The sequence below is a fragment of the Danio rerio genome, chromosome 23 (genome assembly GCF_052040795.2).
Source record: "Danio rerio strain M-AB ecotype USA chromosome 23, GRCz13ab, whole genome shotgun sequence".
NCBI lineage: Eukaryota > Metazoa > Chordata > Actinopteri > Cypriniformes > Danionidae > Danio > Danio rerio.
Window position 1 is genome coordinate 2000888 of NC_141043.1, and position 27663 is coordinate 2028550.

Consider the following 27663-nt stretch of genomic DNA (forward strand, 5'->3'; position numbering starts at 1 on the left):
GTGCCCATGTTTGATCAGGGGTCACCGATCTCGGTCCTGGAGGGCCGGTGTCCCTGCAGGGTTTAGCTCCAACTTGCCTTAACACACCTGCCTGGATGTTTCAAGTATACCTAGTAAGACCTTGATTAGCTTGTTCAGGTGTGTTTGATTAGGGTTGGAGGTAAAATCTGCAATACACCGGCCCTCCAGGAACAAGTTTGGTGACCACTGCTCTTGATTGTCGTTCAGTTCGATTTTATAGTATGACATGGGGTTCATATGTGCACAGTCTGGCAAGTTACAACTGCTCAGTCACAGTGTGAAGCAGGCTTAAGTCGCTAACATCCTCAGAGGGAATGGGTGTTCTTCATTCTATTTTATTTTCCCTAAACCCCATTAGACCTGATTCATTCTTCAATGATAAGCATGAGCCAATCCATCCAGTCCATGAGGACTGTGTCTGTAGAATTACTCAACCTGTTGACCCTGATGGTCAAAGTAAGGTGCTAATATCCTCACTAGGAATTGTTGAGTTTCTCCACAGGGAATATTTGTCCTCCACTCCATTCTTTTCAAACACAGTTAGGCCTGATGCGTGCAAACACAACAAGCATGGCCCAATCCATCCTGCCCACATGGCCCTGATCTGTAGCTCTGGGATAACTCAACCTGTTGACCCTGATGGAGAAAATAAGGAGTTTCTCTGCACTGAATGGATGTCTGGACCTGCAGTGCAACCCTAAGGAATTTACAGGAGCTCTCTGGATTTCCCCATGTGATTATACAGTACATTCCTCATAAGAACTGCTACTGACATTCAAACAACCGTTTTTATAAGATCTGGCTCACACACACCATTAAATAGTGAGAACTGCAGAGAGATAAGGCACGAGAACAAGCAAGGACACGCAAAACATTGTTAATGTGAGTCAGAATAATTCACGTTAGCATATAATTACGTGTGTTCACCACTATTCTACAGTATCTGCATGCACATTTACAACTACACACATGATCCAGGGGCCACTAGGGGATCATTCAGCATGTCTGAATGCTAAGAAAGTAAATATAGTGGTAGGAAAACTCACACACACATACACTAGCCTTCTTTTCTGCTCTCTGACAAACTCGCGGGCTAATAAAACACTCCGTCACAGGTTTATTTTCTCTGCTGCTGCTCGTGAGTGATGTCTCACTCCTCTCTGAGTGGTTGTCAGTCAGTGGGTTATTTATTCTTCGCTGATTCCCGCTCTCCATCTGGGAATTCCGCTCTCGTTTTCTTTCCTGAAACACCTGCAGAGATTTATCCTCCCCTCTTGTTTCTCCCACATCCTATTGTCCTATTTCCTCTCTCTCGGTTATTTCAAACTTGAGTAATAAATGCTGAGATTAGGTCGAGAATTGAATGGATTGATGGGTAAAAGGACAGGTGGGTTGAAGAGGAATGGAAAAAACAGATGAATAATTGATTGACTGATGGGCAGATGGACATTGGAATGGATTGCTTAATCTTTGATGTATAGATAGTTGGATGGATGAGTTGATGGTAAATGATTGTTAATGGATGTTGATGGAGGAAATAATATAGATGGATGTATGAATGGACAAAGATTGATTAATTTTCAGACAGATGAGTGTATGGATGAAAGCTGAATGGATGGATTGTCAGATTGATCTGTATTTCTTTTATATGAATGAGCAGATAGGTAAATGGATGACAAACAAATGTAAATGGATATTGTAGGACAGGACGATGGACGGAAGAATGGAGTGAATAACTAGGAAAATGGAAGCATGGACAAATGGAAGGTAAAAAGGAAAGGATACATGATTGGTTAAATGGAAGGATGGATGTATGGAGGAAAATATAGAATTAAATCATGGTCAAAAAGATGGATGAATGAATGGATGGATGGATGGATGGATGGATGGATGGATGGTCAGTCTGTCGGTCGGTTGGTCGGATGGATGGATGGATGGATGGATGGATGGTTGGTTGGTTGTTTGGTTGGTTGGATGGATGGATGGATGGATGGTTGGTTGGTTGGTTGGTCGGTTGGTTGGATGGATGGATGTATGGAGGAAAATATAGAATTAAATCATGGTCAAAAAGATGGATGAATGAATGGATGGACAATTGGACAGAAAAACAGAAAATATACATGGTTGGTCAGATGAATGATGGATGGATGGATGGATGGATGGATGGATGGTTGGTTGGATGTATAGATGGATGGATGGATGAATGGTCCGATGGACGGATGGATCAACAATTGGACAGAAAAACAAAACACACAAGGTTGGTCAGATGAATGATGGATGGATGGATGGATGGATGGATGGATGGATGGATGGATGGATGGATGGATGAATGGATGGATGGATGGATGGATGGATGGTCGGTCTGTCGGTCGGTTGGTCGGATGGATGGATGGTTGGTTGGTTGGTTGTTTGGTTGGTTGGATGGATGGATGGATGGATGGTTGGTTGGTTGGTTGGTTGGTCGGTTGGTTGGATGGATGGATGCATGGAGGAAAATATAGAATTAAATCATGGTCAAAAAGATGGATGAATGGATGGATGGACAATTGGACAGAAAAACAGAAAATATACATGGTTGGTCAGATGAATGAATGATGGATGGATGGATGGTTGGTTGGTTGTATAGATGGATGGATGGATGGATGGATGGATGGATGGATGGTTGGATGTATAGATGGATGGATGGTCAGATGGACGGATGGATGGACAATTGGACAGAAAAACAGAAAACACACAAGGTTGGTCAGATGAATGATGCATGGATGGATGGATGAATGGATGGTTGATTGGTTTGTTGGTTGGTTGGTTGGATGGATGGATGGATGGATGGATGGATGGATGGTTGATAGGTTGGTTGGATGGATGGATGGATGGATAGATGGATGGATGGATGGAACATTTTTGGATTGCTGGGGAAGTCATAAGGATGGATGTTGATTGACTATATGAGTGAATAAAAGCAGTATCATATAACTGAATCTGCAGTGTTCAAATGTTACAGCAGACACATCTACAATTTAGCTTTCAGAAAATACAAATATAACTTGTAATTTTGAGTATTATCACAATTTAAGCAACGTGATTTGCTTGTGTTGTCATCATCTGAAAAGCCGCCACCCCAACCCCTCGGTCTGTGGTAAAGTAGTCAAGGGTTGACCGGTCCATGGTGATAAAAAGGTTGGGGACCACTGATGTAGAAAACACACACACTTGTATGTGTAATGTATTTTATACTGTAAAAATTCCTTATTATATGGCCTTACTCCAACAATAAACACAACCCATGACCTTGTGGAAACCTGTGGTAAAGATCCCATTAAGAACGATTTCTAAGCATTTTAAAGGACACAAGGTTAACCAGCTTAATAGAGCACAACTAACTCATATTCATGTCATAATACAACTTTGTGTCCCTGTAAACCACATAAAGCAGTATACACAAACACTCCTCTAATACTCCGATCAGTTCTTGAGGTAAGTCTCTTTCACTTCTCAGCATGTTTCTAATGAAACTCAATCCACCTCACCAAAGAGACTTTAGATTACACCTCAAACCTGACTCTCTAAGTGTGAGAGGGATCAAATGTAAGTGAAACACTTTCTTATCCAAAACTCAACCCAAACAACCCCATTCTCCGTCCACCTCTGACTCCAAACAGGTGGGCGAATGAAACCCAAGAGTTTAACACAAGATCTCTCAAGTTACCAGTTGTTTTTAAAAAATGCTATGACATCAACATAAATTACAGTAAGAAAAGACAGGACTCCCAGAGCGAGGCATCGTGGGTACGTGGGGCTACCGAAACAACTGCTGCCCTTTGAAGATGAGAAGTTATTTTAAAAATCTGTTAAACGAACACTAATCCTGAGCAAATGTTCTCCCCGCTGATGACTTACTGAGGGCACATAAAAAGACGCAAAAGAAGAAAGCGTTCATTGCCTGCACATATATGTTATGAGTTTTCAGCAGACTGGAGAGGAAGCTTAAGGACTTCATTTGAAACCAGCTTTTGTTACTGTTGAAATTAACATTCACAGTGAGGCTTTCTTGGAAACGAAACATCTTCTCTCACTATTATAAATCACAAAAATGTTTCCGGTTTTCTCAAGAATGGAAAAGTGTGGTACTGCATTAATGCTATCCGTGCCAACACAAATGCAGTGTCAACACAGCATAAGCACAACGTAAAACCTACATGACGACAGTAATGTTAGCGATCGCTGAGGCGAAACTGCAACTGAAACGTGTCCGCTTCCTGTTAGCATCAGCGGTTTGTGCGGTTCGACATTTTAATAATGTTGGTCTGAGAAAGCCAACAGATTGTTATGCTTTTACAGACAACCTTTTATTCATCTGAGACAAACATTACTGACAAACCACACTGGACTGACTTAGGGCCGTCTGTGGGCGTGGCCAGGCCAGAATGCATTTTCAAATTCAAATCGGCTTTCATTCGTCGCGATGTGTTAAATGAAAATGCATTATGCTTTTTTCATTTTCATTTTCATTCTGCAGCAAACATTGCATATATGTCTTGGAAAATGCTAACTGAAATACAGAAATACACAGCCATTTACATATTGCATTATCGTTTTGCGCATTACATTTCAAAATTAATTTTGCTACACACATCCCATGCTGTTATGCTGAAAATGTAATCCTGCGTTTCAGGGCCGGAGTGGGACACCTTTTCAGCCCTGGAGTTTCAAGCCTCAGACCGGCCCACCTCAGTTCAAGACTGGCTATATTAAAATAAGGTAATTTCCAAATAAGTTTCTAATTACACTATCACGTCTTTTTTTGAAAAAAACAGCTGCTTTAGAACTTCAAATGTTCAACAACCCTAACAGTATTATATGTCTTAACAATAAAAACGAAAACAATAAGTTACTCTAATGAGGATCAAACCCGGGTCCAAGGCGTCTTAACCTAACATGCTGACCGCTGGACCACAATAGCTGTGTTCAGAACAGAGACACAACTGAGTTTTATAATCATTAAAATAGATGAAAAGAGAAGAATTGCGGTAAAATAATGAATAAAAAGGCTGTGGTCAAGTAAATAAATACATTTAAAAAGTGTGACTGCTGAGAGCAAAAGATTCTGGAGCTACGAACACCGGCCCTCTCGGCCAAAAAACAGACCGGCCCACCGGGAATTCTCCCGGTCCTCCCGATTAGCCAATCCGGGCCTGCTGCGTTTCCTAGACGCGAGTGTAAATGCATTTAGGACAAATAACATTTAAATGATCATTTTGCTACAGTTTCTGCGTGTACTTTATTCACATCAAATTCAGTTCGTGTATAGCATTTTCAATTTAATTTTGCTACTTATGAAGCTTTAAAATGTGGATACAAAGTGTTTGAAATGAGAAATGCAAACAATGTAATTTAATTTACATTTTCATTGTGCACCAAACATTGCTCATATGTCTTGGAAAATGCTAATTCAAATACAGAAATACATTGCCATTTAACATATTGTATTGCCATTTTGCATATTACATTTTGAATTGAATTATGCTACTCATATGCTTCCATACAGGAGAAGCCGATGTGTATACTTTTTGAGATCTCAAATTTCTCCTGCGAGTGCCATTAGCGCCTGCTGTTCCCGCATAGACCCACCAGAGGCCGCTGTTGACTGACTGACCGACTAATTAACTGACGCAGCCTCCTCCTTCCCTAAACCCAACCAACAATTTTCAAAACCAATCCAGTAAGCGAAAAGCCCTCGTCTGATTTTTGCCACGTTTTCAGATTTTACCACATTCTAACCCTGTTATTTACTTGTTTATTTCTTTATTTTTTGGATTTTGTTCTTGTCTTACCTACTCTTGCGTTCTTTATCGGACGCGAACCCCATCGTTGAAGTCAACTCCTCTTTGCGTCTCAAGTCCCTCGACATACATGGCGAGCTAATGGGACAAACTGGTTGCAGCGGGAAAGCTGTTCATACTGAGGTAAGCGGTCAGCTGGTAAGCGTGAAAAGGAATGTGTCGTAACGTAATCTACTCAAAAAAAGCAGGTTGATTTAAACACAAACGTGGGTAAACATGAGTAACCTCAAGCATTTTGTGTTAAAGTTGGGTAAATGAAGTAAAAATGTAACCCAGGGGTTGGATTTGTCTATTTTTTACTCAAACTTGGCATTAAAGAATTATTTCACTGAAGGACTCGTCTTCAAACAATCTTTAAAGATAATTTAAATGAAATATGAGAGCTCCCTCATCCTCCATTGACAGCAAGGGTGCTGAGTCGTTCAAAGAAAATAAACCAAACATATTTAAACATTTAAATTCATGCTACAACAAAATACATCTTCTTCAAACAACCGCAAATCTCTTCTGTAATGTCCAAAATCATGACCAGCTCTTCTGAAATGTCCTTCTCCTAATTTGATCGCAAACATTTCTTCAATTCCTTTTGAAAGCTTCATATTACTCTGTAACTTACTGCAGGTCAACATTTGATTGGCTTATTGCGTCTTGTTTTATTTCGCCTGCTGGATTTCAGGAGAAACATCTGAGACTGATGTTAAGGGTTCAAAGAAACATAAGTGAGATTTGAATGAAGTCCCCCGAGCAAAGAAAGAGCAACTTCTGAGCTGTAATATTTCCTCTGGGTAAACGAGCAAACATTTCACTGAGCTGCAGATAGGTTTAGTGAGCGAGTGTGTGTGTGTGTGTGTGTAGTGAGATCCTATCACACTAAACGCCACACGGCTCAGTGGAGCAGTTCAGAGAGCAGATGAGCGGGTGATGAAGGACAAGTTTGAAGAAGTTCCTGTGTTTGTAAAAGACAGAGATATATACAGGCGACCCACATACTGTACACAGATATACACAAACCCCCTCTCTGTCTCCTGTTATTTGATTTGGAATGGTGTTACCAAATTTGTAAAGTATATAGTAGTATAGAGTAAAAATACTTATATAGTTATTAACATGCATTATTTTATTATTAATATTATTATTAATTTTTTTTATTTAAATGTATTATTATTACTACTATTATTATTATTATTATTATTATTATTATTATTATTTATTATGGGCCCTGTCATTTTTAAGAGGTTGTTGTGTGATCCCTGTTTTTTTCACACAAGGCTCTGTAGTTTTGCATTTTATTTTCTCTTAATAGTTGAAGCCTTAATTTCAAAACTGCACAATGTGTTTACTTGTGTTATCTTAGACTAATTTATTTATTTTTATTTATTTTTTTTGGAGAATATTACAGAATGTTTGCAAAAATATAAGAAGATCCTCCACATTTTACTTATACATAAAAGAACAAATTTAAAACAAAATATTTCCTTCTATAATTATTGAGTACAAGTGATTATATGTCTGCTAACACAATACACAGAGTCTACATATGAATATGTAAACCATTATCTGAATTGACAGAAAAAAAACTTAGTTACAATTACAGAAGAAAAAAAGAAAAAGAATGAAATATGTACATAAACTGAAATAAAATAGATCATATCTTTGACTAAAATGTTAATTGTTTTTATGATCTGTAACATTAAAGTGCAACAAACATGCCGGCTCGTCTTTTAGTGACCTCACGCTGAAGTGAACTTGGGTTTTGCAGCAGGACAGTGATCCAAAGCACAGTAGCAAGTCCACTTCTGAATGGCTGAAGTAAAACAAAATGAAGACTTTGGAGTGGCCTAGTCAAAGTCCTAACCTGAATCCGATTGAGATGCTGTGGCATGACCTTAAAAATGTGGTTCATGCTTGAAAAGTCTCCAAATGTGGCTGAATACAACAATTCTGTGAAATGAGCTGGCCAAATTCCTCATCGGCACCGTTACAGATTCATTACAAGTTTTTTAAATCTCTTGATTGCAGCTGTTGCTGCTAATTGTGGCACAACCAGTCATTAGGTTTAGGGCAAGCAATTTTCCACTCAAGGCTGTGTAGTTTTGCCAATTGTTTTCGCTTAATATTTAAAGCCTTAATTCCAAAACTGCACGATTGTGTTATCTTCGACTAAATTTTTAATTAGCTTGATGATCTGTAACATTAAAGTGTGACAAACATGCCTGCGCATCTGTTAGAGACCTCAAGCTGAAGAGAACTTGGGTTCTGCAGCAACACAATGTTCCAAAGCACAGCAGGAAGTTCACTTCTGAATGGCTGAAGGAAAAAAATATATAGACTTTGGAGTGGCCTAGTCAAAGTCCTGACCTGAATCCAATTGAGATTCTGGGTCATGACCTCTAAAGTGCGGTTCATGCTTGAAAACCCTCCAATGTGACTAAATTACAGCAATTCTGCAAAGATAACTGGGACAAAATTCCTTCACAGCTCTTTTACAGACTCAGAGGAAATTATGGAGTGGCCTAGTCAAAGTCCTAACCTGAATCCGAAGACCTTAAAAAGCTATTGATTTGAAAATCCTCCAATGTGGCTGAATTACAGCAATTCTGCAGAATGAGCAGGCCAAAATTCCTTCACAGTGATGTAACAGACTCATTACAAGTCTTTAAGCTAGGTTTAGGGGCAAGCACTTTTCACACAATGCTGTGTAGTTTTGCATTTTGCTACCTGTTAATAATTAAAGCCTTAATTTCAAAACTACTTAGTTTGATGATCTGTAACATTAAAGTGTGACAAACATGCCCGGACTGTAGGAGACTTCAAGTTGTAGCAAGCTTGGGTTCTGCAGCAGCACAATGTCCCAAAGCACAACAGCAAGTCTACTTCTGAATGGCTAAAGAAAAACAAAATATTTTGGAGTGGCCTAGTCAAAGTCCTGACCTGAATCCAATTGAGATGCTGTGGCACGACCTTAAAAATGCGGTTCATGCTTGAAAACTCTCCAAATGTGGCTGAATACAACAATTCTGTGAAATAAGCTGGCCAAAAGTGTGACAAACATGCAACAAAATAAGAAATGAGTAAGGGGCAAAACACTGTATATACTGTACAGCAATTAAACCCAGCATTGTGCAGGAAGAAATATGCAAATATTTAATTCCTAGCAAAGCCTCTGTCTTCTATAAGCACGCAGACTTATGTCAGGATTCAGTCTGTGCAGTGACTAACGAGAAGAGCGATAAAGAGAAGATAAAAAGATGAAAGAGAACAATAAAACGTTCTGAGCGCCTCCTTATAGAAACAAAGATTCTTTCATGCAGTCTTAGTGATTCACGTGACGCTCCATACAGCTGATTTCCCAGCATTCACAGCGGTTACAAACCACAGGCTGAACCTGAGATTTACACCCTCATTGTCATCTTTGTCCCAGTGGACAGAGAGTCTTTCAGCCTGATGTCCTGACACAGCCCAGATCCCGTCTGCATCCACACTGATGTGGTCGCGTCTGATGCTGGAAGAGCTTTTATCAGGTTGAGCTGTATGTACAGTATGCGAGAGATGCGGTCTTCTCTGAGTCACAATGCAGAGCCTGTAATGAGTTAATCTAACCAGGCCTGTTATAATATGAAGGGGTTTTGCCCCCCACTTTTAGAATTTAGAACATAGAAATGAAAAAGACATGTGCAACTCAAACGATTGAAATTTGAACTTGATATCTCCAAAATGCAGCTTTCAGTATGTTTGTTTGGCCGCAGTACCAAACATGACCAGTAGATTACATCCAATTTCCTTCGGTGACCATACAAGGGCGCCCTCTTTGTTTTAATGAATATAAACCATATTTCTTCATACTTTTACTATTTACTTTTACTATTAACTATTTTACGTTTTGGCAGTTTAATGGCTAATTCATACTATTTTGAGTTTGGTCATACGAAAATGTAGGACTTTTAAAAGGAGACATGGCACCAAATACCACCCGTAAACCAAACTAACATTGGGGGATTAGCAAATCATACTAAAATGTACGAATGAGATTGTACAAATTCATACATATAGCCACTAAATCAAAAAGCTACAAATTAGCGTTATATAGCATAGCAATTATATTCCAAATTTGAACTTGATATCTCGAAAATGGAGCTTTCAGTATGTTTTTTTGGCCGCAGTACCAAACATGACCACTAGATTACATCCAGTTTCCTTTGGTGGCCATACAAGGGCGTCCTCTTGGTTTTGATGAATATAAACCATATTTCATCATACTTTTGACCTTATTTGTAAACTAGACATACAATTCTAATGTAATATAAGACATTTTTGTGGAATTTGATTTGATTTTAGCCCCCAAAGGCTGATTTATACTTTCGCCTTGTGCCACGTCACGAACCTTTGCTGACTGTGTGCACACCTCACGAAATAGATGAGGCTTTTATACTTGACGCGTTCGCCATTGTGATATTTTAACGCCTTAATTGTTGCCTCCCGCTTAGAACATAGACATGAAAATGACATGTTCAACTTAAACGATTGCCGATCTTTAACACATATACAGTATTTAAGCTCTGTCTCATTTTAATGTAGATGTCTTTACTTTTATATAAAAAAAAAACTAAACTAAATTGCCTAAAAATGACAACAACAACAAAAATCAACGCTAAATATCCGGCCTGATCTTATGAGAAAACAGAACTATTTTACGTTTTGTCAGTTTAATGGATAATTCATACTAATTAGAGTTTGGTCATAGGAAAATGTGGGACTTTTAAAAGGGGACATGGCACCAAATACCACCCGTAAACCAAACTAACATTGGGGGATTAGCAAATCATACTAAAATGTACGAATGAGATTGTACAAAATCATACAAATTAGCCACTAAATCAAAAAGCTACAAATTAGCGTTATATAGCATTGCATTTATATTCCAAATTTGAACTTGATATCTCGAAAATGGAGCTTTCAGTATGTTTTTTTGGCCGCAGTACCAAACATGACCACTAGATTACATCCAGTTTCCTTTGATGGCCATACAAGGGCGTCCTCTTGGTTTTGATGAATATAAACCATATTTCATCATACTTTTGACCTTATTTGTAAACTAGACATACAATTCTAATGTAATATAAGACATTTTTGTGGATTTTGATTTGATTTTAGCCCCCAAAGGCTGACTTATACTTTCGCCACGTGCCACGTCACAAACCTCTGCCGACTGTGTGCACACCTCACGAAATAGATGAGGCTTTTACACTTGACGCGTTCGCCATTGTGATATTTTAACGCCTTAATTGTTGCCTCCCACTTTTAGAACATAGACATGAAAATGACATGTTCGACTTAAACGATTGCCGATCATAAATGCATATACAGTATTTAAGCTCTGTCTCATTTTAAAGTAGATGTGTTTTCTTTTATGATAAAAAACTAAACAAAATTGCCTAAAATTGACAACAACAAAAAAAAAATCGACGCTAAATATCCGGCCTGATCTTATGAGGAAACCCAATTCCAAATTTGAACTTGATACTTCCAAAATGAGCTTTCAGTATGTTTGTTTGGCCGCAGTACCAAACATGACCACTAGATTACATCCAGTTTCCTTTGGTGACCATTAAAGGGCGTCCTCTTGGTTTTGATGAATATAAACCACATTTCTTCATACTTTTGACCTTATTTGTAAACTAGACATACAATTCTAATGTAATATAAGACATATAAGAAGGCGTTCGCCTTTAACGCCTTAATTGTTGCCTCCCGCTTTTACAACATAGACATGAAAATGACATGTTCAACTTAAACGATTGCCGATCTTTAACACATATACAGTATTTAAGCTCTTTCTCATTTTAAAGAATATATCCTTATGCTTCCGAAAAAATAAAACAAAATTGCCTGAAATTGACAAAACAAAAAAACATCTAAGCTAAATATTCAGCCTGATCTCACGAGGAAACGTGACTATTTTACGTTTTTTCAGTTTAATGGCTAATTCATACTAATTTGTGTTCAGTCACACAAGCATGTGCACTAAACACCCCCCTTAAACCAAACTGTCATTGGGAGATTAGCAAATAGTACCAAAATGTACGCAAGAGATCGTACAAACTCATACACATTAGCCACTAAATCAAAAAGCTACAAATTAGCGTGATATAGCATTGAAATATCTGAACAAATTATATTCCAAATGTAAAGTTGTAATAAGGTAGTGATGTCCCTGCAATTCACAAAAACAAACCTGTGTGTGTGTGTATCGTGACAATATGAACTGAAATGTTTGATCATCACATGCTCACAGGAGAAGAGAAGCACTGAGAGACGTTTCCGCTGGTTGAGAATCACCTGTCCTGTCCAGTGTTTGAGCAGATGCAGGTTGTAAAGCGATCTGTTCTCAGTAGGCAAAGAGAGAACATCCTCATGTGCGTATGTGTGAGTGTTTGGCTCTGCTTGAGGGGTGTAGCCTTGGGACACGAACAGACCCAGCCACACACACAAGAGAAAATGAGAAATGTGTGTGCGCACAAAACTCCGATGGCCACATATGAGTTGTGGTTTCCTGTCTGACAGATATGTGTTGTGGTATATTAGTGCAGCACCAAGTATGCACCGACACCAAGGCCATTGAGTTTGTGGCCTGACTTTGTGTGTCCACGTGCATGTGTGTGGTCCGCCAGGTTCAGTGTGACTAATTGAGGGGTCTCAGACAAGTACTCGGGCCCCCTCCCCATGCAGAAACACACATGTACACATACACTAGAGGGTATTATCTCAGAATCCATCCGTCAAGGGGAAGATGGTTATGCACAGAAATAGCAACTAGGAATGACAAAGAAACTCTGTGAGAGAAAATGTAATTTTAATAATAATAATGATAATATATATATATATATATATATATATATATATGACACTCCCGTTTCTCCTGGGAGTCTCCCGTATTTCAGACCAATCTCCCACAACCATCCTGTTTATTTATTTTTTTGGCACAGTCTGTAACACCCCCTGGGTCACCAACTTTGGTACAGTACAGAATCTGATTGCAGCAGCCGCCCAACACCTGGTGCATAATACGGTTACTAACACCACAGTACTGTTGCTTTCCTATCCTGGTTCTCAACCGTGTTAATCAGAGATTAAGTCTCCTGACTTTTCTGAGACAAATGTTGGCAGGTAAGCCCTACACTTCAGAACGCAGCAGCACGAGTGGTCTTTAATGAACCTAAACGAGCACATGTCACTCCGCTGCTCATCCGTTTGCACTGGCTGCCAGTTGTTGCTCGCATCAAATTCAAAGCTCTGATGTTTGCCTACAAAGCGACTTCTGGATTTGCTCCTTCTTATCTGCTCTCACTTCTGCAGATCTATGTGCCCTCCAGAAACTTGCGTTCTGTGAATGAACGTCGCCTCGTGGTTTCATCCCAAAGAGGGAAGAAATCACTTTCCAGAACTCTCGCATTCAATCTGCCCAGTTGGTGTAATGAACTCCCTAACTGCATCAGAACGGCAGACTCACTCGCTATTTCAAGAAACGACTAAAAACCCAACTATTTAGTCTCCACTTTCCTTCCTAATCTAAAATTGCCTCTCTGACTCCACCGCTAACTGTAATACAAAAAAAAAACTTACCTTACTAATGTTTTGCTTCTTACACTTTACACACCTGAAACTTGCCTGCAGCACTTCTTCATTGTTGCTCTTATAGTTGTGTAAATTGCTTCCTTGTCCTCATTTGTAAGTCGCTTTGGATAAAAGCTAAATGTAAATGTAAACACTAAGGTCTAGTTCAAAGTGTGGCATGGTCCGTGTTGGTGCAGATCAGTGTAGAATAAAGTGTATCTTCATCTTGCTGACCAAGTGAGAAAGTTGGACAGAAAAAAAAAATGAATGTATGTTTGGATGAGTTAGACAACCCTATCTAAACCTTGCCTCTCAACATAAACATCTCTCCTTTATCACTAGCAGCTCTCAGGCAACAAAACCCTTTTGTTTCTGTCGAAACATTCCCGTTTAATAGGATAAATGGCTTTAATTAGACAGAGCCATTTGGTTTGAGTTTTTAGATTGGCATCACATATTTGATAAAAGGTTTTACTCTTTGATTGTGAGTTTGAGAAACTGATGCCATCAATTGAAACTGCTTTACATCTGGCAAAAATACCGAGAACGGATTGCTTTATTCCCTTCCGTCCATATATTCTCCTTCTTACTTCCACTGAAATGCAATTCACATCATTCCCCGTGTGTTTTTCTGTCAGCGTTCGCCGGTAGAGCGAGGACAGTGCTCTGTGTGTGAAAGGCTATACGTTTCTACACGTGTGTATGTGTGAAGTGCAGACAGGTTTGTGGTGGAGTGCAAATATACTTTGTGACGTGTGTGCTGACAGTCCTGAAGTTTCTGCACCATAGCGCTGCCTTCCTCTTCTTCGCCTTTACCAGAGGGATATTATAAAATTCAATCAACGTGTTTCTATCATTTCCCCCTATTTGGCTCTTTGCTGAATTCCCTTTTGACACTTTTAAACACACACTCACTCTCTGTCTTCCCTTATTGTGGGGAACGTTGCGAGATGTGTTTGTGTAGGTTTACAATAAACCGCCTTGCGTTCACTGGAGACGGACCAAGAGAGCGGAATTAAATTGTTGCTCTTTGGAGTTGGAATTCCCTCAGAACGGGAATGTCGGGCTCTCCAGCAACCACTAATAATCCTCGGAGCGGCAGGCTGGCCATGTGTTCCTCTCACTGCCTCCTCATTCAGCTTTCCTGAGGGTACGATGGGCTGAAGAACTCCAGTGCGCTGTGTTTTCTTTTGCAGAAGGATGAAAGCCTGGAATCCCGACTCTGGGATTATGTGCTTGGCCTGTCAACTCAAGTCCTGAGAGATAAAACTTGTAGAAAAATGTAAGCAACTCACTCAAATCTGCCTAGTTCGTAAAAGACGGCAATCAAGCTTCCACCTATTTATGAGACGAAAATGGATCTGAGTGAGAAGAATTCACAAATTTCCCCAATGCTTGGCTAGACACGGAGGCACTATAAAATCACACAGCCATAGGAAAACGTCAGGATAAATGTTTGCTTTGGCTTGACGCAGCGCCGTGGAGAAAGTGCCTTAAGAATGGTTTGGATGAAGGACACTAGCGGTGTGTGTTCTCCATCTCTCCGCTGATGTAATTGTCTTAGCAGACATATTTGAGGCTGGGTTTTTGTTTGGAAAGATCTGAAGAGAGAGAGAGTCGATGATGTGGAAGTAATGAGGAGACCTGAGATCAAGCTATCACGTCTGATCAAGCTTAACGTACAAACACATACAGCAGCCCACTATACCTCTATAAATAATAGAGTGCTGCGGTGATAACCTAAAATTCTTGGCCACTTTATTAGGTATATCTTCCATTGCCAGCATATCCCAAATTTTCTCTGGTGTAGTAGTTCTTAACCACATTCCTGAGTCCCCCTGGGCAGCACATTTTGCCTCACACAACCATTTCAGGTCCTGGTGTCTCTGCTAATGAGATGATGAGTTGAGGTATGTGTGTTTGACTGAGACATGCAAAACATGCAGTGCTGGGAGGATCCAGGTACATGGACGAGAATCCACTGCTCTACTGCAGTGGTTACAAATCCAGTCCTAGGACTTCCCGTCCTGCACATTTTGTATGTCTCTCTTATTTTACATTAAAGGATCAGTTTGTGAATCTCTCCATTAAGCCGCGTTCACTCTGCACTTATTGCCCCATAGACTTCTATTCATATGCAAGTGAATGCGACAGACAGGAAACGCAAGTTCGTGCAACAGGTTTTGCAGTTCGCTGCATTGCAAAGTTCAAGCTTGGTGAACTCTGACCTGAGAAATAGCATCATGTGACTGTGTGAGACCAATCGAAGATCATGATTGGGGGTCTAATCATTCTGCCAAACTATTACAGAGACAGTACCCCCACTCTGAGTCTTTGGGCATAGAAAGACGCCCGATCAACTTACCATCTGATTACCAGTGATCCTCTTACTCCACTTCCCCTTCATCCCACAGTTCTTCTACCATCCCTACATCTCTACAGTAAAGTCTAGCTTAAAGTATGGCGTGGGCCATGAGGGTGAAATACAATCTCATAAGTGAAAAGCTAAACACACACACAGCAAGGATCTGTGTATGTATGAAGGCTCAACAAAGTGATTATTTTAGTTGTTATATTTAGTGTGAGGATGTTAAATGTCGGGGCGAGGCAGTGGCGCAGTAGGTCGCTAGGTTGCTGGTTCGAACCTCGGCTCAGTTGGCGTTTCTGCGTGGAGTTTGCATGTTCTCCCTGCCTTCACGTGCTCCGGTTTCCCCCACAGTCCAAAGACATGCGGCACAGGTGAATTGGGTAGGCTAAATTGTCCGTAGTGTACGAGTGTGTGTGGATGTTTGCCAGAGATGGGTTGCGGCTGGAAAGGCATCCACTGCGTAAAAACTTGCTGGATAAGTTGGCGGTTCATTCTGCTGTGGCGACCCCAGATTAATAAAGGGACTAAGCCGACTTTGTTAAATGTCATCATTTTGTTTACAATCGTATATTTGTTCAAAATTAATATAAACAAATAAATTAAGTATTAAACTGGGTGATCATCCTCTCTCCATTTAGTCAGCAAGATTAAATAATTGTTAAACTTGTAAATACACACCTACTGATTTTATTGACTATTATATGTTCACGTTCAATTAAGGATTAAATTGCTTACAATAATATTTACTTTTGCCAAGGATTTTGATTAATTAGCACCGTTGCAAGTTATTACAAAATTACATTTAGCAACATGGGGCTCTTTCAATCCTAATTTAGAGTCAAAATGATTTGTTTTATAACTGCAGAATAAGCACTTTAACATCTTTGTCTAAAAAACCCCTTGACTGTCATTCTCTATCCTGCCACCAGGGGCTTCCAGGTGAAAGCAACATTCACTGCTCGCCTCTTATTTCATTGTACATTTCTCTCTGATTTATCGCCTCTTTTTCTCTTCCTCACTGTGGTTTTGGGCCTGGGCTTCCCTTCTTGGTACCGCTCCCTGTTTTTCCATGCAAACACACATTAAACACACTCTTTTCCTTAGATTCCAGAACCACAGGATTCAATCTGGACAGCCATACTTTACATTCCGGCGGGTCAGGAAAGCATCCCACACTACCTGTTGCTGTGGCGACGGCGGTCCCGTCTGATTGGACGGTTTGTGTGGTGAGAGGTTAATGATACTCCTGAAGTCAGGGTGGAGACCAGTGTCACCATCCACACACACACACACGCTTGTCCACTGTGGGGCACAGGAAACCCGCAGACTCATAAAGAGAATAATTAGAAACACATACATACACACACACACTCGCTGTACGCACTGTGATACTGGTTCTCCATCACCACCACTGATAAAATAAAAACTCCAGGACGTTCCTGCCGTCTGCGGTCAGTGTGAGTGTGTTGGCTGTGGATCCAGCTGCCGGCGTGGGTTGACGCGGACCGGGATGTTCCGTTACACCCGTGGGGGTTTCAGCACTGACTCCTTCCCGAGGGAATGGAGCCAAGCTTTGGGCGTCAATGTAGGCATTTTGGGAAGGTTGAGGAGATAAACAGAGGACACAAGATCCCACAGTTTGGAACGGATGCTCCAGATACTGATTGAGAAGCCTCACACACCACTTCAAAAACCCACAGAAGACATTCTCACACACACACACGCCCTCAAAGCTATGCAGATGATACAGAGTACATCACTAGTGTGTGTGTGTGTATCTGTGATTGAGGGCCAGCTGAAATGTTGAAAGGGTGTGAGAGAAGCGGTGCACACTCTGAAGTGGTTTGGAAACGGTAGATGGCACATTGAAAAAAAAAAACTTGAGGTGATCATTTCCATGTCTGAGTGCAACAGGTTCAGTGTCTTCCTCCGCCATCCCAGTGCTCAAGACAAAGATTTTAGACTTCCTAGTGAAAGTTTGGTCAATTTCTAAAGCTTATTTTGGCCTGCGTGAATGGAAAACAGTCATCTGAGGGATGTTTGAAACTTCAATCTCACATATTTCTTGGGGAACAAATTGTGAAATTAAGTAGCAACTTGTTCGAGGAACTGCTCAGCAGTCTCTGATAATCACCGTACAGACAAACCAAGAGAAACCAAAGCTTCCTGTAGTTGTGGATCAATCCTGCTCCGTGGTCAGGAGGAATTTTGCGCCACTCCTCTTAACAAAACCAGCTCTGCAGTTTGCTTGGGAGCACTGGTGTGAATTGTTCTCCTCAGGTCATGCCAAACCATCTCACTCAGGTTGAGGTCAGGACTCTGGGCTTCTCCAGAAGGAACATTTTCTTCTGTTGAAGTTGTTATTTGGTTGGTGTCTAGTTGCATCACTCAATGTCTGTTGAGTTGTGAATGACAGACAAACTGCCTTGCTTTCTCCATCAAAACGTCCTGATAAATATGGGAAATCGTTTTTCTTTCGATGGTGGCAAGCAGTCCAGGCCTCGAGGCAGCAAAACAGCCCAAACCATGATGAGTCCACCACTGTACTTCACACTTCAGAAGAGGTTTTGATGTTGATGTGCTGTAAATCTTGCCATCCCCAAACCTTCATCTAGCTCCATCCAGTCCACAAGATATTTTGGAGGGAATTTGGTTGAAGAGCTGCTCTTGCAAATTTAGGCAGAAAAAGTCGGGACAGTATGGACAACGCAATTAAATAAGACAGTAGTGATTTCTACATTGACTCTGACTTGTATTTCATTGCAGACAATGCAACAAACATTATATAATGTGTTCCTCATCTTTTTATTTATTTATTTATTCAAAATAAACATGTCAATTTTGGTTCTTGCAGCATAATTTAAAAGAATGTTGGAGCAGTGAAGCATTTACCACTTTGTAATGTTGCCATTCCTTTTCACAACACTTAAAAGTTAATTAGGGACTGAAGACAGCAAGTGATGAAGTGTTTCAGGTGTCACCTTCTCCTATTCCTCCTGCAAACAGGAAGTCTTAAGTGTACGAGGTCTTCGTTGTTGCATTTTGCACTTCAAAATGTGACTCTTTATTGGAGACAGGTCAGGACTGCAGGCTGGCCAGTCTAGTACATTTTTTTCCTCCGCAGCCAGATCTTTTACTGATTCCTCTGATCACATCTCCATCGTGTGATGGACCATCCCAGATGCCTCTGAGCCCAGAGAAGTTGATGACACTTCTGGACACTGTTAACATAGGGCTTCCTTTTGGCACAGTGCAGTTTTCACTGGCATTTGTGAATGTAACTATATATTGTTGTACTTGACAAAGGTTTGCCAAAGTAGTCCCGAGCCCATGTGGTGATTTCGCTTATAGATGAATGAGGATTCTTGATGCAGCGCCGCCTGAAGGATCGGATATCACGGTTATCCAGTTTAAGCTTTCGCCTTTGTCCTTTACACACTGAAATTCCTCCAGATTACTTGAATCTTGTAATGATGTTCTGCACTGTATAAGATAAATATATATATATATATACATAGCTAGAGTAGGATTGTGATTTTTTTTTTCTTTAAGATTATGACTCAAGGAAAATATGTTTTAGATTCTCTTTTCATTGTTGCTAATGATTCCGCAGTGTGTATGGGTATGGGGAGTACCAGTGAGGAACAGTGAAGGTAAATGTTCTGGAAAGTGATTTCAAACCTTAATACCATATTTCTTAAATCCTAAAAAATCCTGTTTTTTGCCATTCTCAAGGAAAGACTGTACCGTAGATACTAGCTGATGCTCTTTAATTTACTAAAGAGAATAATTTAGGAGTGTTTGTAAGGCAGAGATCTGAATTCAGCAGAGCACAGTTTCAAGATCATTCGTGATTAATTTAGTTCACTGGAGGACTTGTTATCCGTTTGTTAAATGTGACGTCACGCAAATCGGCATCCAGGTCCAAGTGCTCTATCAAATTGTATGGCTAGATTTATTGATTCATTCATTTTTCTTTCGGCTTAGTCCCTTTATTAATCTGGGGTCACCACAGCAGCATGAACCACCAACTTATCCAGCATATGTTTTTTACGCAGCGGATGCCCTTCCAGCCGCAACCCATCACTGGGAAATGGGTAAATTTAACAAATGGTAATAATAAATGTTTACAAAGCGGTGTAATACTTTTAAAAAATCATGATTGCAATATATATATATATATATATATATATATATATATATATATATATATATATATATATATATATATATATATATATATATATATATATATATATATATATTGCAATCATGATTTTTGAAAGTATTACACCGCTTTGTAAACATTTATTATCACTTTCTGGCCATCGAATATTAGGTATGGGTATATATATAAATATATATATATATATACCTAATATTCGATGGCCAGAAAGTGATAATGTTTTTATAAATTGTTAAAATATTGATGTCTGTGAAGACCAGAGATTGTTGTATACACCAAGATTTAAATAAAATTTACTGTAATGTGTAAAATGAATAAAAAGTGGTCATAACTGATTATTTTCTCAATTTAAATGAGTAGCGACATGGACCTGGAAACAGTATTCCATACGTCATAACTTCACAAGTGGATTATATCCCATGTGGAGACTTAAACCTGAATACACACAGACCCATGGGGACTTGTGTCAATGTGGGGACCAAAATAGAGGTCCTCATGGGTAAACATGCTTAATTGAATAAGAATATAAAAGTACAGACTGTTTCTTGTGATGGGTTTAGGGGTAGCATTGGGGTAGAGGACACAATATACAGTTCGCATAATAGAACTATCATTGTGTGTGTGTGTGTGTGTGTGTGTGTAACCCAGATTTGTGAAAGGATCTTAGATTAAACATATGATGGTTTCTGTGCAAGACTTTATAAATCAGGTCCCTGGTCTTTATCTGGACTCCGACTTAACACTAGTTCTGGCTCAGACTTCAGATGAACACACTTCAGATCTTGACTGGGCCTCAGGCCTCTTTTGGTCTAGATCCTGATGTTCAGTATTTTTCACGTTTTAGCCTTACTGTAGCCCCGACAGGTCTGGACCTTGACTCAATCAAACTAGTCTCAGCTACAATGTCATTGCAGATATACTTTTATAATGTTTGCTGAATAAAACGGTTATAAATAAAAAAGTTAACTGAAAGTAAGGCATGAATGGATGGGTGCAAGGAGAACCCACAGCATCATTACTCTTAGGGCGTACTCACACTATGCTATCTGTACCGTGCCCAGGCCCGTTTCCCGAATCATTTGAGAAGTGTGAGTGCTCTGAATCGGGCTCACTTGAAGCGCAGTTCACTTGGGCTTTGGCGCGGTACGCTTGTGTGTGAGTGCAAAACGCGCCAAAGCCCGAAACTGAAAGTGAGACGTGACTTTTAAGATTCATATTGATTTATTAATCATTCTTACTGTTCAGTGAACGCAAACTGCTGTTGTTTATTAAAGACGCAAACCCCCTCACTGCACGACAGCTGCACCTTCAGCAAACCTCCTAATTCCTGCAGCACGAGGGCTTTATGATTGTTTACAGGGCCGTGCAGAGACTGTCCAAAGGGCATGTGCAGGAACGGGGGGGGGATGTTGTTGTCGCACGTGTACTGAAGAGCGGTGTTGTCGCGCGCGTTCTGATCAGCGATGTTGTCGCGCGCGTACTTTAAGGGGGGGTTGGGGCGTACTCAAGAGCGGTGTTGTCGCGCGCCTACTGAAGGGCGGTAGGGAGCGGGGGGTGTCGCGGGGGCACTTTTGATAATTTTGGAAGGGCACTTTCTATCAAAGACTAAACAGGGCATGTGCACTGCACAGGTTGAGCCCTATGTGTGCACATGCCTGATTGTTTATGAGCGTCAAAAGGGGCTGATCTGTTCGGCGAAATATCTGACTGCGTGTCACCGCATCCCTAAGGTCTAAAGCGATATAACTAGAGAAATGTCCACTGTGCTGAGCGAGAGCGCTTACTGAACAGCGCAGCATCGATGACGTAAGCGTGCACAGGCCTGAGTGCGGGCCGTTGGGGGAGACGGGAGAGGGGACGAGCGTGCTTTGGCCCGGTTCTAAGCAACTGTACATAGTGTGAGTACGGCCTTACACTTCAGACCCTTTACATGAGCCAGGAAGATGATACGATTTTAAAAAGAAGACAAAACCCTCTTGCTCGTTCCTTTTTTTAAGAGATAAAGACCATTTCATGCTTAATCCAACAAGAATTCACTCCCACATGCCTAAAGAGGTCATATTAACACCAGAGAGAGCGAAGGCGAGAGGAAGAGAAAGAAGAGAAGTCAATACTTGAGCACAGACTGAAACAAACATGTGAATGTAAATCAATTTGATGTGCTGATTAGACAGAAGTCAACAACTACTTCAGCATTAGGGCTGAATACAAGTGCGTAACGCATACCTTTATGCTCTTTCTTCTCAACCAGTACATCTTTCATTTGGAGGAAAGTCTTTAGCAATCACAGATTCATCAGTACTTTGCTCTACACACGTCACTGAAGACTTCAGCTTCATTTCTTTTTCAGGAAATTGAATCCATGCCTATTCTTACCCCATTCGTCCTTCTTAAGGGTTTTTGTTACCGTAGTTCAGAGGGAGAATTTGTGCATTTGGCTCTGGATCTGGAACTTAATGAGTAATTACTTCTCTATCCAAAGCCACACTAAAGCTTTAATTACGCTAGAACCAATGGTAGCCAGCTTTACAGAACAATCACCGACCGAGCACGTCTAATCAAGTATCAAAGCACATCCGATTCCTCCGACACCAACCGTTTAGCAAGAAGCAAATGTTTATCATTAGCTAAAGTAAATCTGTGTTCTACACAGCCCTGCAGATGTATGGGACGGGGTCGGGGGAAGGAAAATAATGTTTATTTGACCAGAGAAGCAGCAAAAATAACAGGCCGAGCAGATTAGTGCTATCAGCAATCCAATCGCTCATTTCCATCAAATATGAAACCCAACTCGATGTTAATCCGGCGATCAAACGCAAACCTCATGCAAACCCGAACGCTGAATATACGATAAATACTAAATAATACAGCGGACCGGCTTTACTTTCAAGAACAAAAACGTAGAAAATTGGCACGTCGTGTTTTCGGTCACGCAACATCTCGCAACAATTGAGCGAATCCAAAACAACTGATATTGACATACAAAAAGACGAACATCAAACGGAAAATGGAGCATTATAAACGAATACACTCGTGAAGTTCTGCATAATTGCACGTTTTCATGCTTTGATTTAATTATGTTGAATCTGATTTAATGAAGCTGAGTAGATCTGTGGATTCCACTGGAGGTACATTAAATCCTTTGATTCTATATATATGTATGCATCCTACGTCTGATAGCATTGTACTGTACTGTACATGGCTTAAAGCACAGGTGTCAAACTCAGTTCCTGGAGGGCCGCAGCTCTGCACAGTTTAGTTCCAACCTTAATCAAACACACCTGATCAAACTAACTGTGTCCTTCAGGCTTGTTTGATACCTACAGATAGATGTGTTGAAGCAGGGCTGGAACTAAACTGTGCAGGGCTGCAGACCTCCAGGAATTGAGTTTGACATCTCCGGCTTTAAGGGATAGTTCACTCAAAAATGAAAATGTCCTAATTTACTCAGCCACAGGTCATCAAAGATTTGGTGACTTTTATTCTGTAGCAGAACATTAAGGAAGATTTTGAGTCTATGGTTCTTGGTGATTCATATAATGGCAGTGAATGGTGACAGGGTTTTTTTAGATTAAAAATACACACATACGGATGAGTCCAAATCAGTTGGGTCGGTGGATCTTTCGGTTGGATTTTCATTTTAGAAATGGCTATTTTCAATTTTTGATTTTCGTTTTCTAATTCAAAAACGAATATTGAAATAGGAGGCGTTTCTCTTTTTTTCATGGTAAAAAATTAAAAAGCAAAATTAAAAAAATATATATTAGATTTTTTTTATTACGAATTACAAAAAATAAAATCACCCGAAAACAAAAACGAAGAAAGACTTGTTTTATATCCTGAAATTAGATAGGCCGACCCATTTACCATGACACAATGCTGACCTGCTAGCCCACTCAGAGTTAAATTTAAGACTTTTTAAGACCATTATGAAGGGAATTTTATACCCTAAAGGCTAAAGCATTGTTCAATAGGCCCAGATGGAAAAGATTTTTATTTGCCCAATCAAAAATATACATAATTTATTACATTTAATAACACAATAATAATAAACAATTTAAATATTTTACCTTTTATTTTTTAGCAAAATATTTTTTTATATATTGTGTAAAAACAAGCAAGCTCTAGTTGTATCCATAAATAAACTTTCTTTAAAATGAAAGAAAAATGAACAAATGTTTTAAAAGTTTTAAAATAAACTAAATATATGCACAGCAATCTGTCCAGGTCAGTGTCGTCAGCAGTAAACGCATGGAGAACCTTTAAACAAATGTTACTGTAAGGAAAATAATTAAAGCATAATGATAAATAAAGTTAAATATTACCTTTTTAAATAAAAGGTTTAACGTTTTAGTCACACTTTACAAAAAGGTTTATTAGTTAATGTCAATTAATGCATTTACTAACATGAACAAACAATGAACAATACATTTACTACTGTATTTGTTCATGTTAGTTAACGTTAGTTAATGAAAATACAGTAGTTCATTATTAGTTCATGTTAACTCATTTTGCATTAACTAATGTTAACAAGCATGGACTTGAATGTTAATAATGCATTAGTAAATGTTCAATTAGGATTAATAAATGCTGTACATGTGTTGTTCATGATTAGTTCATGTTAGTAAATGCATTAACTAATGAACCTTATTGTAAAGTGTTACCAATGTTTTATTAAGATGATTGTTGGTGATTGTATGTGTTTTGGCCAGATTTGGTAGCAACACATGAAGAAAGGAAAATTAAGACCTGTTTAAAGAAGATTTAAGACCTTCAACACAATATTTCAATACATTTAAGACTTTTTAGGGCCTAAAATTTAGATTTTGAGATTTAAGACTTTTAAAGACCTCGCAGAAACCCTGCTACTATAGGCTACTATTTGTTTCCACTTAATCATGTTTTAAAAGGTATTTGCTAGTTATAAAGGGATTTCGTTAAGACGTATTATCCTCATTAAGATGATATATTTCTCATATAAGTGCCGGTTATAGGCTACATATTTATTTTTTATTAGCATGTTTTAAATGAAACAATCTTTATTTTGACATTACATGCAAGCATTAGGTTGCTTTACTGAACGCTTTCTGAAAGAGAAAATGTTAATATTGTTAAAACCATAACACTTCCACTTCCCGAAGTCTGACCACAAATCATTTCAAGTGAGGGAGGAATTAATACAGTTGTTCGTTACGCACATTTCAATAAGTCATAGTGTTTTAAAATAAAAATAGAAAATGAATTTTATCTGAAAGGAAGCATGCTGCACAAACACCCTGATAAGCATCATGTGTCTTTTAAAAACAGAATATAACTAAAGCTTTTTAATACATGAAGATTTTGAATACATAAATTGAAATAATAAAAAAAATTGCCTATTTCATATATATATATATATATATATATATATATATATATATATATATATATATATATAAAAGATATTATATATATATATATATATATATATATATATATATATATATATATATATATGATATAAATATATATATATGATTCTAGGTTACTTTAGGCAATAGAATAGGTTGCATTTGGGGTGAATACGCACACAACAGCGGTCTTAAAGCTCATTATCAACCATAGCATATGACGGTGTTTTTGAAACACACTGAACACCTTTCAGATTAAAATAATAAAGTGCATAAAAGTACATAAAATATGACATGGAGAGATGAGCAATGATTCCAAACGAATGTCCAATGTTACTGTCACTCCTAAAGTGTAAGTGATTTTAACAATAAACTTGATTTTCAGAAAACTGTTCAGCAATGCAAATAATGCATATATGGTCAATAATGTTTCTGCATATAACCAGGTCAATGAGGAAAGTATGTATTAACAAAATCTTGTTATCATAAGAAATACCTTTTAATAACATTATTCAGTGGGAAAAAGTAATAGCCTATAGTAGGCTAGCAGGTCAGCATTGCGTCACCGTTAATGAGTCGGCCGTCTGACTTCAGAATATAAAACGCAAGACTTTATTTGTTTTTGTTTTCGGGTGATTTTATTTTTTTGTTATTCAAAATAAAAAATGAAAATCAAATCATTTATTAATTTAGCTTTTTCGTTTTTCACCATGAAAAGGAAAAACGCCTCGTATTTTAATGTTCGCTTTTAAATGTGAAAACGAAAATCAAAAAACGGCTCGTTTTTGTTTATTAATATCCATTTCTAAAATGAAAATCCAAAGACCAAAAGATACACTGACCCAATAACCATGGCTCCTGATGACATACTGAGAAGAGAAACCTTGTGAAGAGAAACCATCGCTCCGTGTAAAAAACTGAACATTATTCACAATATCATTAGCTTTAACCTGCAGCCTGCTCAAACACTTGTAATCAAAGCAATCAGACTACAACCTGAGTATATTCACACTGTAGATCAAAGCGTTTAATATTGTAAATAATGTTCAATTTTTTGCACACAGTGATCATTTCGCTTCACACGACCTCAGTGTGTCATCAGAAGCCGTGGCTATTGATTTGGACTCATTTTGTATGCGTTTAATTCAATCTAATAAACCTGTTCACTACTGCAGTGTTCTACTGGAGAAAGAAAGTCATTTCTGCGTGAACGATCCCTTAAGTGTGCATGTGTAGTGTTTGGTAGTTTATCCCTCCGTCTCTCCGTGGACGTTCTCCATGTGCACTTTGAGGTAGTCGTTGCGGGTGAACTTCTTGTGGCACAGGGAGCACTCAGCCATCGGCCTGTTGGGATTATGGGTGAGTTTGTGTCTGATCAACATCTTCTTTAAACTGAAGGACAGGTCACACACCTGGAAATACACACACATGCCAATAATAACATTAAAAAATCACACATTTCCAAGTCAAATTTAAATGTAAAGTAAAAGTACATAGCTGTTTATATGACTGCAAATCGATGCCAATATTAATCGAGCGCAGCGGTGATGTTTGCGCACGAGGAGAAGTGAACCGTGAGCAGATTACAGGTCTACACGCGAGAAAACTACAGCTCGCGAGCGCACAGGGGATCTTCACGCGCGTGCTCAACTGATCCAGCGCGAGAAAACAAGTCCCGCACGTCTGTGCGCACGATGGACGCTCTCGCGAGCGAGGTCATGCCTACAGCGCGCGATCAGTTAGCCAATAGCGTTAGAGATAACAAGTACACCAAGTCCCGCCCCAGGACTGACAAAAATCCAAACTGTTTCGCGCGAGCAGAGAGAAGAACCAGCGAGCGAGCGGAGAGAACTGATCGCGCGCGCGCGCTGTAGGCATGACCTCGCTTGCGAGAGCGTCCATCGTGCGCACAGATGATGACGTGCGCGCGCGGGACTTGTTTTCTCGCGCTGGATCAGTTGAGCGCACGCGTGGAGATCCCCTGTGCGCTCGCGAGCTGTAGTTTTCTCGCGTGTAGACCTGTAATTAGTGGTGGGCAAAGCGAGGCTTCGTGAAACACTGAAACTATCGAAGCAAATGTGTCGAAGCTTCGAAACGTTTTGAAACACCACTCTACGGCGACACCTAGTGGTCATTTTAATTGTATTTCACTGAAGCAGCTTCAGCAAAGAACAGTTGAGCAAATTAGGGTATGAAACCCTACTTTGTAGCCCTGACTCTGCAAGTGGTTTAGACGAGCGGTTAGAG

The 27663-nt window shown here is 39.4% G+C and overlaps 2 protein-coding genes and 1 long non-coding RNA gene across 7 annotated transcripts in view; 1 reads left to right on the top strand and 2 right to left on the bottom strand.

Moving 5' to 3' along the window:
* Positions 1–27663, top strand: part of LOC147838133 (uncharacterized) — a 92792-nt gene that overhangs the window by 10799 nt on the left and 54330 nt on the right. The window lies entirely within an intron of this gene.
* LOC147838135 (uncharacterized) lies at positions 7247–11467 on the bottom strand. The gene is made up of 3 exons (XR_015523029.1): positions 10546–11467; positions 9872–10137; positions 7247–9722 (listed from the first exon to the last, which is right to left on the bottom strand). It is a non-coding gene; the product is annotated as an uncharacterized LOC147838135 (long non-coding RNA).
* The window catches only part of prdm5 (PR domain containing 5), a 115233-nt gene continuing 110272 nt past the window's right edge, over positions 22703–27663 (bottom strand). Inside the window, exons 16-18 of one of the 5 annotated variants that reach the window (XR_015522760.1) lie at positions 26006–26828; positions 23402–23910; positions 22703–23272 (exon numbers count right to left, since the gene is read on the bottom strand). Coding sequence is in view for 2 of the 5 variants with exons in the window: in NM_001002301.3 (NP_001002301.2) it covers positions 26664–26828 (165 nt within the window). In the remaining 3 variants the exon portion in view is untranslated. 5 annotated transcript variants of the gene reach the window in all.